The 13,908-nt window shown below is 35.6% G+C and overlaps 2 protein-coding genes across 4 annotated transcripts in view; both read right to left on the bottom strand.

Annotated features, from left to right (window-relative positions):
• The window catches only part of LOC139983148 (dnaJ homolog subfamily C member 25-like), a 376,890-nt gene that overhangs the window by 196,456 nt on the left and 166,526 nt on the right, over window positions 1-13,908 (bottom strand). The gene's annotated exons all lie outside the window — the stretch shown is intronic.
• On the bottom strand, window positions 7,438-13,211 carry LOC139983602 (uncharacterized). Of its 3 annotated transcripts, none has more exons than XM_071997258.1 (3): window positions 13,009-13,211; window positions 9,572-9,637; window positions 7,438-9,271 (listed from the first exon to the last, which is right to left on the bottom strand). In XM_071997258.1, exon 3 carries the CDS (start codon window positions 9,213-9,215, stop codon window positions 7,959-7,961), a length of 1,257 nt encoding a protein of 418 aa, XP_071853359.1. In that variant the 5' UTR covers window positions 9,216-9,271; window positions 9,572-9,637; window positions 13,009-13,211; the 3' UTR covers window positions 7,438-7,958. The 3 variants fall into 3 exon arrangements, with proteins under 3 accessions (XP_071853359.1, XP_071853358.1, XP_071853357.1); XM_071997257.1 differs by having other exon boundaries at window positions 7,438-9,350; window positions 13,013-13,211; XM_071997256.1 differs by having other exon boundaries at window positions 13,013-13,211.

Raw genomic sequence — 13,908 nt, 5'->3', positions numbered from 1 at the left:
ATGAGAATCCTATAGAATTGGCTAAGTCTGTGCTTGAGAAGGTAGGGATAGATAATCCTAGTGTTGAGAGGGCCAATAGAGATGGCAGACCAAATGACCAAAGACCTCGTCATAGTCTAGTTAGAATGACGTTTTTTCCAAGATAAACTTACCGCCCTGAAGCACCAAAGAAGTCCTTTTTGAGAAAAAAATCGTCTAGGAAAGAATCTGGGTACGAAAACCAAACTACCGAACGACTGATCCGCTCTCAACGCCAGTCCTCTTGCATCGGGACTGTGACTGTGTGATCATCGTCGGGTGTGCATCACCATTCCCCTCGAAAGGGAACATATACTACACATGATCTTAGCCAAAAGGCCGAGAAGCACCAAAGAAGTAAGTTAACCAATGAGAGCTACCATATTGTTGATGATCTTTCAAAAAACTGATTTTGATGAAAAGAGAGCATGGAGTAGATAGGTGGCAGAGCTATATTGGGCAGCCGTGAACCAAGCTACGATTTTCAGGTCGTAAATGGAAATATTCTAGCCGGAAACCTCGCATGAGTTCCAGCAGAAAACCCTCTCTTGAACATGAAGGAATTTATACCATTGTTAGATCTTTGTGGAGGCTAACCTTTTCCGTTTTTAGGGCCTCGGTTGTCTGGACTTTTTTTTGTTTTTATTCTCAATGCATCTCAATTTGTACTTTTTTACATCAACGTCTTTAATTGCTATTTTGGTGAGCGGTTTTTTTTTCTCTTCAAATCTATAAAACTACCTTAAATGAGTCAATTAAAAGTTTGTACTTTCAACACTAGAGGGATAAGGGATAAAAGTAAAGCATAGGAAACTTGTTTTATTTTTTCACAGACATAGGCTAAATATGATTTTATGTTTTTGCAGGAAACCCATTCAACCTCAAATGATTTTAGTTTTTGGAGTAAAGATTGAGGCGGTAAAATTTGGTTGAAAGGCATTGAAGACTCGCCCCAAACCACGTGCCGCCCTCTGACTAAAAAGTTAACTTTCCGTTGCTTGCAAGTGAAGTTTTTTTCTTGTCGCTACAAAATGCAGACAGTAAAGAAACGTGATACCTTGTTATATTTTATCTAGACCTGAGATGTCCATCGCTGATGTGTACACTGTGTTGTGGGTATTGACCGTAGCTGCATGTATTTACTGTACACTAGTGTCTAATTACCGACGGTAGCAAGCTGTGTGTGTGTATTTTCTGGGATCGATGGTGGTGTCTAACACTACGGTTACACCTCATTCGAAACTAGGTCAGATTACCGGCATCGGACGTTTCTTTTTGCGCGAGTCTTCACTCCCTTTAACCATGGTACAAATAAGAGTAGAGGCGTTGCTATTTTATTTAACCCACACTTTTTATCATCAACATTTTATTGAGCTCAACAATAATGATATTGAGGCGTTGCTTGTCTGCCTCATCAATGTATATGGTCTAATTTGGATCGTGCTAGCCTATTTATTTTTCCAGCCGATTCACACAGAGATTACAGTAACTACTGTAAATCTTGAAGTTTTGTACAACAGTAAAAACTGGGTCGTGCTGACAAATCTGATAAATCGGTAGCATGTGCCATAAGGATTACAGCGAACTGAGGATATGTGTAATCCCAAAAAATCCCAACAACTTGATTTGTTGGAATTACACATATCCTTAATTCTTACTGTAATCCAAATAGCACATGCTACCGATTTAGAGCGTGCACGATCCAGTTGTTTCTGTGGTACAAAACTTTAAGATTGACAATAGTAACTGTGTTCTCTGTCTGTATCGGTGATTTTTCGTATAAAAGTGATCACCTTCAAAACAAAAGCTACGACTTAATCATTTTGGAGTGGTGACTTCAATTTTGTGTGAAATATCGATATTAACAAGACTGGGGGTTTATCTCGTGCTTACTTTAATGCCCGCTTGGAGGTTAATTAGATGCGCTCAAGATCATGATCTAGTAGATATTTGGCATGATCGTAACCCTAAAATAAATCGCTATATACCTAGCATTCTAATATTGATGAGGCCATTCATTGTAGACTTGATTTCTTTTGAACTTTTAAAAATTGTATTTCCGATGCTATAATTTCTCCGATTTCTGGCTCTGATCATGCATAGTATTGAACTCTAAATGTATCTTTGGGACATCATAGGGGCCCATGTATTTGGAAACTTAATACTTCTTTATTGAGTGATGATAAGTATTGTCATTTGATCAACAATACGTGATACTTTAACTTCAAATACAGCTTCAAATCATATCGCGTACTCTGGGAGATCTGTAAATTAAATGTTAGATCGGTTTCTATTCATTATTCCAAGTTACAGGCTAGAAAAATGATGAGAGTAAAATTCTTGAAAAAATTGTTGTTTTTTTTTTACTAGTAACTTTATTTTGTAAGTCCACAATACTATGTGTAGTTTTAGAGCAGAGCTGGAAGCCCTTTATGATTTTATATTGAATAGAGGTTTGTATTTGAGGTTGAAATGTATGAGGTCCACAATGTATGAGGTCCACATATGATTTTATATTGAATAGAGGTTTGTATTTGAGGTTGAAGTGTATGAGGTCCACAATGTATGAGGTCCACATATGATTTTATATTGAATAGAGGTTTGTATTTGAGGTTGAAGTGTCAGCAAGAAGAAAAAAAAACATTACAAATTTGAAATGATTGAAAATTATAATTTTTTTTTCCAATTTTGCGTGAGGGTACGTCAGATTTGTTTACATTATGTTCACTCACAGTTGATTATTATTAAGATGATGTAAAATTGTGTACTTACATTTCTGTGTTCAATTTTTGTTCACAAAGTAAATGAAAGAACGAATAAATGAGATTGAAAAAAATGATAATACTAGACTGCTTAGAACATACATAGTTTTACTTTAGAAATACTATTTGTGAGAGCTGTGGGTATAATAATATGCATAACTATGTATGATAGCCCTCGTTCACCAGTCCTTTAGTTTACTTAGCCTATGAAAAGACTTCTAAAGAACAGCTGCACAGATTACATACATCATAGACGACTAGCTCTGGCCACACTTCATGGAGTAAGAAAAAGGTTTAGCCAGTCAAAACAGGTTATATTTTATCAACCAATACATCCAGTTAGGGACAAGATACCGAAACGGGGGTTTTAACTAATGTTTGTAAATATTTTTCTGCTGCAAGGTGAGACTTACATTTTCTGCCAACGGAATATTTTGATGGTACACGGTAAACTTTTCGCGATAGTAAGGACATTAATGTTTTAAAGGATATAGCAGTGTTATAACGATCCCGCCAATTTGGCTCAGTTGTTAATTTCTGTCCTTTTGTAATGTGATTTAATCGATGGTTTGACCAAACTCTGCCGTATATAGAGAGAATTATGCTTGTAAAGAGACAGACTGCACGAAGCCAGGAAAAGATTTCCCTCACTTTTCACATGCCGCGTTGAAGTTTACGGTGGAATTCCGCAAAATGGGTAAAATAATAGCACAAAAGGCAAACTTGATGTTACCCTGTTTCACTGCGCGAATTGCTGGTCGTTTTCGTTAAGGCTTTTGTAAACTAAAAGTTCGATTAAAAAAAGTGGTTACAATTTGACTAACGAACACTGCAACCAAAGTGTCTATTAGTTCAGCTACATACGTATAACACAATACGCGAAATAAGTGGACAAGCGAGGTTACCGTATTCTAACATACCTTTAAGCAAAACCGACAGACCGGCAGACCGACAGACCGGCAGACCGACAGACCGACAGACCGACAGACCGACATTGGATTGTTTTCTTCTTTTTCCTTAATTCTAAGGTCTGCTTGATTCATAGAATTAATTATTTATCAATTAACAGAGGATATTAATCATTGACATTTAAATGAAATTGAACGAATCATCCTGAATAACATGTATAAATTTCAATTAAATTAACGGTCATTGAAGAAAATTAATAACTTCTTCATTTGAATAATAAATGTGATGAATATTCATTCTTAAAGAGATAGAAGACTCCTAGCGACTGCGTATTTTTACTGCTTGGATTTGCACTCGTACCTGTACTCTAAGAACTAGTGCAAAATAGGAACAAAATAGTGCAAAATAAGTTCTCATCCTTAAAGTTTTTACTCGTTCGTACTCATACCAAAACCAAAAGGAATTCTACTTGTACGTAGGGACGTCGCTAAAGAGGTGGGGGGTGTGGGGGGTGTCTCAACCCAAACTTGGTAAAACTGACGATAGTTTAAAAATTTGAGTGCGACAGTCGGAATTTCCGACTGTCCCACTCTAATTTACCTAGGCCTATAATGCGATCCTTATACTCCACTATACAAAACTTCGTATGTTTTTGAATACTCTAAAAAATGCCTAATAGAACTACTGTACAACGTTCGCCACCTTCAATTCGGTTTATTTATGTGCAAATTTTGCTATTGGATGTGTTGACCCCCCGTTTGCTAGCTTCATGTAAAAGTTCAGGATATACATTGTCGCTATGGTATACAAACGCTCAATGCTAATCTACGGAGGCTTAAGGTGCCATCAACATAAGAAAACCTTTGCCCCATAAGTTGACATTTTTCAGTGAATTGTTTAGATAACAAGATAAAATCTTATCAGAAAAATGTTGGATTGCTAAGTTGCTCTAACTGAGCAATTGAACAATTTTCTGCAAAATGTTTAATTGACAACTTTATCATATCTCCTCAATTGGACAATTTTCTGCAAAATGTTTAGTTGACAACTTATCATATCTCGTAAATTGGACATTTTGCTGCAAAATATTCAATTGTTCACTTCATTCCATCTGAGCAATTGAAAAATTTCTGCAAAATGTTTAATTGACAACTTATCGTATCTCGTCAACTCAACATTTCTCTGCATAATGTTTAATTGTTCACTTCATTCCAAATGCTCAGTTGGAATGAAGTGAACAATTGAACATGTTTTCATGTGAGTGATAAATAATACCCGCCCCCCCCCCTCCCCCAATAAAATGAAAATAATATTAAGCGCGCTAGGACAAAGCACTGTATTTTTTGGTAATTCACTATGTCGTCGAATATAATATTTTGGAAAAAAAAGTATATTCCCCTTTGTTACAATAACATAGCTTTTTTAGGTTGCTTACTTGCTTAACCAGAGTGATTAATAAGTTTGTTAAGTGAGGGCCATTGGTACAAATGTATCGGAGGTTCGGAACAAAAGTGCAGCCCCGAAAGATGGGGTGTCTGACTGACACTAACCGTATCGTTGACAAGTAGCGCGGGGAGGGGGTACAAAGCAGCAGTCGGAATTTTCTGGCAACAAAACCCATCCAGTTGGTATTTCAGCCACTATCCCCCCCCCCCCCCCAACCATCAGGCTTTAGCTATGTCCCTGCTTTTACGCGAACCAGTGGCGTAACCAGACTTTTCCATCTGGGGTGGGAGGGGGGTGGTTCGAGTTCTAGAGTTCGAATATGGGGTTAGTTTAGCAAGCGACCAGTTCGGTCATTTAGGTACGTTTGCAATATGCCCCATTCCCAAACACTTGTAACCAAGGTAACGGTACTGTTGTGAATGTTTCTTTACCCAAATTGAACAGTTTATCCCTGAGCTCCGTCCGCTAAATTGTTGAAGGGATAGTCCAACTAAAAATATAAACTTGATATATTGTAGAGAAAGTCACTATACTCCTAGATGATAACCCTGTGTGCTCTGTTCTCACACCGTACTATTAACACAGTACGTAAATTTATTGTTCAAAATTTGTCTTCAAAAGCCTATGAATTTCTTTACAAATGGATAATTCATTTTTTTAGTAAAATTTGTTATTTGCCGAATCAAATTTAGAAATTGGATAAACTTAAGAAGTCAACAATGGTATAGCCATGGGATTTTGATATATATATATATATATATATATATATATATATATATATATATATATATATATATATAGTTGGTTGGTTGGTTGGTTGGTTGGTTGGTTGGTTGGTTGGCGTCTATCTTGGCGCAGAGTGCTCTATGTCCAGTGGACAGAGCGGAATATATGTTGATACTAGTTGAGACTAGTGGAACACTAGTAGTTGTAACTCGGAGTTTCACGCGTTATAGCGATCGTCAGACAACTCAAGAGATCGTCAGACAACAAGAGTTGTCTGACGATCGCTATAACGCGTGAAACTCCGAGTTACAACTACTAGTGTTCCACTAGTCTCAACTAGTATCAACATATATATATATATATATATATATATATATATATATATATATATATATATATATATATTCATTTGCCTTTCACCTCCATGTCATTAACAAAAGTCTGTTCAAATATCTCTTTCGAGATCCGGCTTTAGGAATCACGAATGACTTCGAGCTGGTTAGAATCATGTTTGATCTCTAGAGTAAGGCAAATATGTCACCAAAACACAACTAGTATTCTTCGATACAGGTGACAAACGCCTACAGTGAAATTACGACCTTCCTTACCGGTTTCGAACCTCTGGACATACAATCAGCGTCCAAGTTAGCGGGGAGCCTTGGTTCGAATCCCGGTGGATGCTGGAAGTTTTTCACTGTTCTGGATTTTCCAATTCATTACGATATCAATTAAATATACATATATTACATAAACATATATATATATTTATATATATATATATATTTATATATACATATATATTTATCTATATATATTGTTTATATATTATATATATATATATATATATTTATAATCATTTGCCTTTGTCGTTTACATCATTTCATTAACAATGCTGCTCCTGTAAATATTCTTCTTCAGAAAAATTACATGGTGGAGTGCTTGGATCTGGGAAAGTAAACAGTTAAGTGCAAGGATATATTAAAAGCGTAAATTTTTAAAAATGATGTCACATCGTATTTAATTTCCAATGAACCCAAATAAAAAAGATGCTCCTAGAGATTGAGAAAGATTACATAGAGTCAAATATAGATTGAAAGTTAGTTTACCCGATCGGATTTGATAAATAACATTTTACCCCTTTTCTCTATTGTGTTTTTGCATGAAGTACCACTTGTTTCAAAAATCAGGTGGGCCGATAAAGAAAGGTATTTGACACACATTTCAATTTTTGAACTGGATAACGTAACATGAATGAACTCAGATGATTTTTACTATGTAAAATAACAAAAGAAAAGACAATAAAAGGAGAGACAAAGAAACCTTCTGTTTATAGTCATACTTACACAAAAACAGATTTTGCAACTCAACGTATACACTGACACGTTAACTTAGCATCATCTTCTTCTAACACTACCTATGTGAATCTTTCACTTTTTATTATAGTTACATAGTATATTTATATAGCATGTATATATATATATATATAACATATATAATATACATGTATATATTTCCCAAGGTTAGGTCCTCTCTATAAGAGGCTGAGGAGGAGACAAAACGAGAAAAAAAAGGAAAATTCAATTATTATGCGGTACTGTCTTAATTTTCTTTTAGTTGTATTAAGTGTTGGAAAAAACCATTTTGCCGTGGGTTAATTTCAGACGTGTACACATTATTCGTTTCAGAGTATGATTGGTGCAAAATACATATCGAACGATTGTTATAGATGTACAAACTCATCTAAGCGGCGCACGGAGGAATGTACAAATGTATACATTCAAATTATCTAAATTATTTGTTTTTTAAAATAGAACAAATTGGCGTTAAAAGAATGCCTGTTCATGCGCTGAACTCTAAAATTATAAAATCTATAGTATAGTATTTTACATTTTGACAGATTGAAAACTTGATCCAATGATCCATTTCACTTTAACAAAATAACAACAACGATAGCAGCAGAATCAAACGAACAATAAATACACTAGACTTGGGTGCAAAATGGAATAATAATGTAATAAGTTGTATTGATAATGACAAAAGCTATGCGGGACGTTTGTAATATCCTTTAGTTAGTTGAGCTCAGTGCAAATGTTGTGGTTATCCGCAGATTGCTTGTAGTAAAATATTAAGTTGAGCGCCCCCTATTGGATAAGACTGCGTTGATTGGCAAAGATAGTGATGCGTGTCACACGATAACGTATAAAATGGATAGGCAAGATCAAAGTAAGGCACAAACGTAATGTTGTACTTTGCACATAGTTTTTGTATCATTTGGTCCGCAAGACCAATTTTGATATTAGTCCTTTGTTCAAGATCCCCCCATAGAAGATAATTATACGAATATGGAGGGGTTCCATTCCAAAGTAATTTTAAGTCAAACTTTTTTCGAAATCGATCAAACTTTGGAAACAGTAATTCAATGTTTTTAATGTATTCCAATAGCGATACATCTCTTAAATCCCAATGTCCGGTATTGATAACCCACGTATCGTATCTGTCTCTCTCTTGAATCGTGTCGTAGCGTCCACTCTCTAGACCATTCAACATAAAACCAGGAACGAAGTGAGGTCCTATTTTCCTTTGAACGTAATCCGTTCTATTGATATTGGCTGCTTCGTTGTAATACACTCCTCTTCCGTCCGATATAAGCCCCCACCCATTATCACCAAAGTGTGGTTCGAGTACGGCAGCAGCTTGCCTCAAATGAGAATCTCCAATGAAAACAACTTTGTTATTTTTGAAACAACTTTCCAGAGCTCTCGAGATATTGCATTCTTTACATAAGAAGTATCTCTCCGTCCATTTGTTGTCACCGTAAGTAAAAACGTAGGTCTTGTTCTCTTCGGTTGTAACCAGAGAAACATTTGGATAAAGATCAATGCTATTTCGCGGAACTGGTGTCCACTGGAATCTTCTCGTCAGTTTGTTTTCATTTGGTATCATAATGTGACTTACAGGTAATGCTATATGACATGTCTTGTTAGGAAAGCACAATGGACAGTTTAGTTCGGGCTCTTGTATAACATCCAGACCATACGCTGAAGACATCCTATCGTAGATTAGTGTTAACGATATGTTATACGTACCCTCACTTTCCACATGTAGGGTTTCCAAGATATCGAGATTTCTGTCAGTGTCCGAAACGATTGTTGCTAAAATAATATCACTTCCTCTTAGCTTTAGATCGAAGTACGATGCATAGTCAGTGGCATTTAATCCTTCTTTGTATCGTGTGTGATGAAGACATTTGATTTCAGATGTTAAGTATCCACTGGCGTTAAACGTCACGTGCACGTTGTAGCATCGGTTACATCCACACATTTCTCTTCCAAGCAGGGCCCCAGTCGCTCCCATCGCCGTAGAGTGTACAGAGTTCCAGTCGACTCCTGTGGCGATCCTGGGAAGTGGTACTTTACACCGAAACAAGCAAAACTCTCACAGTAGATATAGTAATAGCAGTATAGTAATCCTGTGACACACAATGTGATACTTGTATGGAAAAGAAGAAGAAAATATTCCACACTGTTAGTGGATTACCCCCATTTCAATATTTTGAGAGAAGCTATTTCAATACGTTTATTTGACGATACAAAAGTTTAGAAAATCTTGCCCCAGATCTCAACCGAGGTAGAATAGCAGCCGCATCGAAGTCATTGAAATTGATAAATTCAAATGTGATCCTTTTCAACATAAAAACAGATATTACGTACCATTAACAATGCGCTCTCTTTCATCTTCAGTAGTTAAGTACCAAAGTGTCGACAATGAAACTAATCCTGTAATACAACCAGATCAGAAGACATTATTTAGTCGCTACTGGGATATGAAGAAGTAAATTAAGATGCAGTCCATGACAATGCTGGATAATTCAGCTGAACTCATTTCATTATGGAAAAGAAATTTGTGACGAAAGCAACGGTTTTGTTCAAGTTTCGTATATACTGGTCTGTCCTGCAGAGACTACTCACGTGCATAGGTATGAATATTCATTACATATCACATGGACTGTACCATTATAGTATAGGTAATAAGTATGTATATATATTAAGGCAATTACATATACTACGTAATCATTTACATAGTTTGGAGAATTATTTGCTTTAATGTAAACGTTGTCAATATTGCCTGCTTAAAATATGTTGAAATATTAATTTTCAATTCTCCACTAAATCGACATTTTGTACATAAATAAAGTTATTTTTTCAGTTTTTATTCTTTATTTAACTGGAATCTTGACGCTACATTTAACTTTCTCGTCTCAAACTTGTTGACTTCTTATCTCAAAAAGTTCCTCATTATCACACCAGAATTTTCACGATAAAAAGTTTCCGATTTTTTGAGATGAAGCATGATAATTTCGGCTTAAGATGGGCCATTCCATTTTATTTTCAATACCACACCCCACCATATAAAGTTCCTGGTGAAGCCGAACGTTATGCGAAAGGAAGACTAAGGAGATAAGACTTAAAATCTCCAATAAATTGATGGCAATGTTGTGATCACTACATGCTCGAAAAACAACAACAACAACTGTTAATGAAGTTAGTCATTATGAAGTTAAGCACAACTCTAAAATACACAACTCTTAAGCACAACTCTCTGAGCATCAAAACGATTCAACATTAAATTTACTTTAAGAAGACTTCAAATCTTCTGATTCGGATAAATTGAGCTTTTCATTTCATTTTTTTTTATCGCAAAGTTCACATATAAACAATGTAGACATGTCTAATATGTCACTACCAGTAATAGGACAGTATAATCTAATACATAATGAACAAACAAAATAAATTACTAATAAAAAAAATGCAAAGAAGTAGAGAAAAAATAAGTAATTACTAAGATCAAGCTGTTTCTTAATTCTCTGCTGCATGATGTAACAGTACGTGTTATTTAAATATTCCGTGGGCGCAATGAATTTCAGAGAGAAAGTTTTTGTGCGAATTCTTAAACAATGTTTGATAGTATTTGTTCTAAAACGTGATATGTGAAGGTTTTCAGCGGACCTGCAGGTGTAATATATACCTTTGTTAACACCTCGATTATATACTCAGGTTAAGAAATTTTGATAAAATTTGTAGGGAATAGATTATGAACAATGCGGTTAAGCAAAAGGTATAGCTATATAGTACATGTATTATGTGAAACAAGGTTAAGAGCAGAAAACAACATACAATCAGTATACTACATCGGTATACAACGAACAGCTTATGATTTTTCCTCTATACATAATTAATTTCACATATATTACTAAAACCTACACTTCTTCATTCAGATCTATCTATATGACCTAGTATATGTAGTCATTGTCTGCAAGCCCCCCTCTGAGAAGAAGTACCATCAAGGGAAGGTTAAGATATAATTAAACAACACTTGTTGTATATAGTGAAACAGAAAATCACTACACCATCACTACACTACACTATATACTACACAATCACTACAACATCACTACACTATAACTTAACTACACCATCACTACACCATCAAAAATACATTAACGGGGAGTGGGGAAGTCACAAGACCCAAACAATTTGATTCACTCCCAGCCCAGCTTTTCCTCTTTTATGGAGATTGTGATCGTGTGCAGATCACGGCGATGCTACTGTGTACGTTAGGTCATTTTTCACGAGTCCGTTTGGTTGGAAGGTAATAATTACTATTATGATCGCAGTCAGGGACGTAGCCAGAAATATGAAAGGGGCGACCGATTGCTCCCCATCCCACCCCATTGCCACGTCACTGATCGCGGCTATAGGTTTGTGAGTTATCTACTGTCTGTGGAGGCTACTGCGCAAGTTCGTTTGCTGAAAATAATTCATCGACCAAATTTATTATGAGAAATATTGCTTGGGCCTCAAAAATATCCTTGCAACAAAGAGCATATACCCATGTTGACTGGCTAATGAACAATGAAATCGTCTGCGTAACCATAAGGTAATGTTTGCCGTCACTACTAATGTATAGACTACGAATATAACACAAAGAAACTGGTACAATTGCATTGTCGACATAACAATGAACCAGCCGATTAATCAGCAACAGCCTACGCAGTGATTTTGAACAATGATAACCACCTATAGCGTAGAACTTAAATAAATATATACTTTATGTACATATGTATATGTATATATATATGTATATATATACATGTATATATATACATGTATATATAAACATAGAGTATGTACACTTGTACATAGAGTCAATGAATCTGCTAGGAATGAATTTGTAAGACTTGTCAAAAATATTCAAACTACTAACGAACATCCTTTACATTCCAAGCTCAACTCTCTGTGCAATAAAACAAATTATAATTTGAGAAATGCAAATATCACGCCATCTTTTAGAATTACACTCTTTAAGAACTCGTTTATTTACAGAGCAGCCCTTTATGTAAACTGGTAAAGACAGCTTCTTAGATCCTTTGTTGTAGCTTCTTGATAGCTTTGATAACTTTTGTAACGCTTTTTATGTTTCATTATTAACTTAATCTCATAAACTTTAATATGTCTTAACCTGTATTTTTGATGTTCTGTATATTGTTATATTTTTATCCTATTATAAATTTTTCTGTAAATTTATACTGGAATAAAGAAATGAAAAATGATGATGAATATATATTAACCTCCATTTTTTTTTCAGTAACATTTCATTAACAAAAGTGTGTTCAAAGTATCTCTTTCGAGATCCGGCTCTAGGAATCACAAATGACTTCGAGTTGGTTAGAATCATATTTGATCTCTAGAGTAAGGCAAATATGTCACCAAAACAGAACTAGTATTGTTCGATACAGGTGACAAACGCCAACAGTGGAATTACGACCTTCCATACCGGTTTCGAACCTCTGGACAAGCAATCAGCGTCCATAGCCTAGTGGTTAGGGTGTCCGCATACAAATCGGGAGGTCCGGGTTCGCATCCCGTTGGAGGCTAGAAGTTTTTCACTGTTCTTGATTTTCCAACTCATTACGATTTCAATTCTACATATATATTTATATATATTTATACATATATATATATGTATATATATATATATATATATCATATGCACGACTGGCATGTGCTGTGCTTATTCTGGCAATACGCAATGATATAGAAAAATATAAAGAAAAAGATAAAACAAATAGTATTATATATAGTAGTACCTACCAACTAACAAAGCTTTCCGTGTTCCCTTAGTTTGTTGTACCATTGTTCTTCGTAAAACAGTGAGTCCGTTTATGTTGTAATATATGTTTAATTCGAACTTACAAGTTGTCTTAGCAAAATGAAAATATACTGGTAACACAAGTTAATAATGATAAGCAAATACGTGTGTATATACGAGTTTGCACTGTGACTAGCTCACTCGAGCGGAACCTTGAGTAATATAACGTTATATGGCTATGCGTGGTGTGCACATGAGGTACGGTAAATCGCGTCATGTGACCGGTACGAGGGGGTAGGTGGGGGAGAGCGAACCCACCGTCAAATATCTTGCAACACCCCCGGCTTATCCCCTCAAATGACATTGGTGGGCAACAGAAATGATTTGGACGAAAATTACAACATGCATTTGAAGGCTCAGTTATACCAGTTCGCGAATGACGTTAATCCGTAATCGACGGGACTTCTAATTTATATATACCAGCCAATTGCGTCTCAAATTACATATTATCCTATTATTTTACTTTGTGTCATCGCTACGAGACCCCCCCCCCCTCCCTCCGATAGGCCTAATCGAGATATTGTTTCTAACGACTATATGGACTTACGACCGATCAATGTATGAAACCGATGGACTATGGGCCTGGACAGACAGTTTTGTAGTGGCTGAATGAATGAATCGTAAATTGATGAAAATGAGCTTCATATACAAATATGCGTAAGTCATAATATAGTAAATAATAGGCAATGAGATAGCAACTGCATGCACTGTTGAAAAATGGTCCATAACAAAATGAGAACTTCAGATTAAACAGTTGAAAAGGACGTAAAACTGAACCCAATTGTCGAAATCCCATCGCTATACCATTTATGGGTTTTTGAAGTTTATCGAAATTTGA

The sequence above is a fragment of the Apostichopus japonicus genome, chromosome 16 (genome assembly GCF_037975245.1).
Source record: "Apostichopus japonicus isolate 1M-3 chromosome 16, ASM3797524v1, whole genome shotgun sequence".
Lineage (NCBI taxonomy): Eukaryota > Metazoa > Echinodermata > Holothuroidea > Aspidochirotida > Stichopodidae > Apostichopus > Apostichopus japonicus.
The sequence above is the reverse complement of the archived record's forward strand: the minus strand, read 5'-3'. Positions and strand labels throughout refer to the sequence as shown.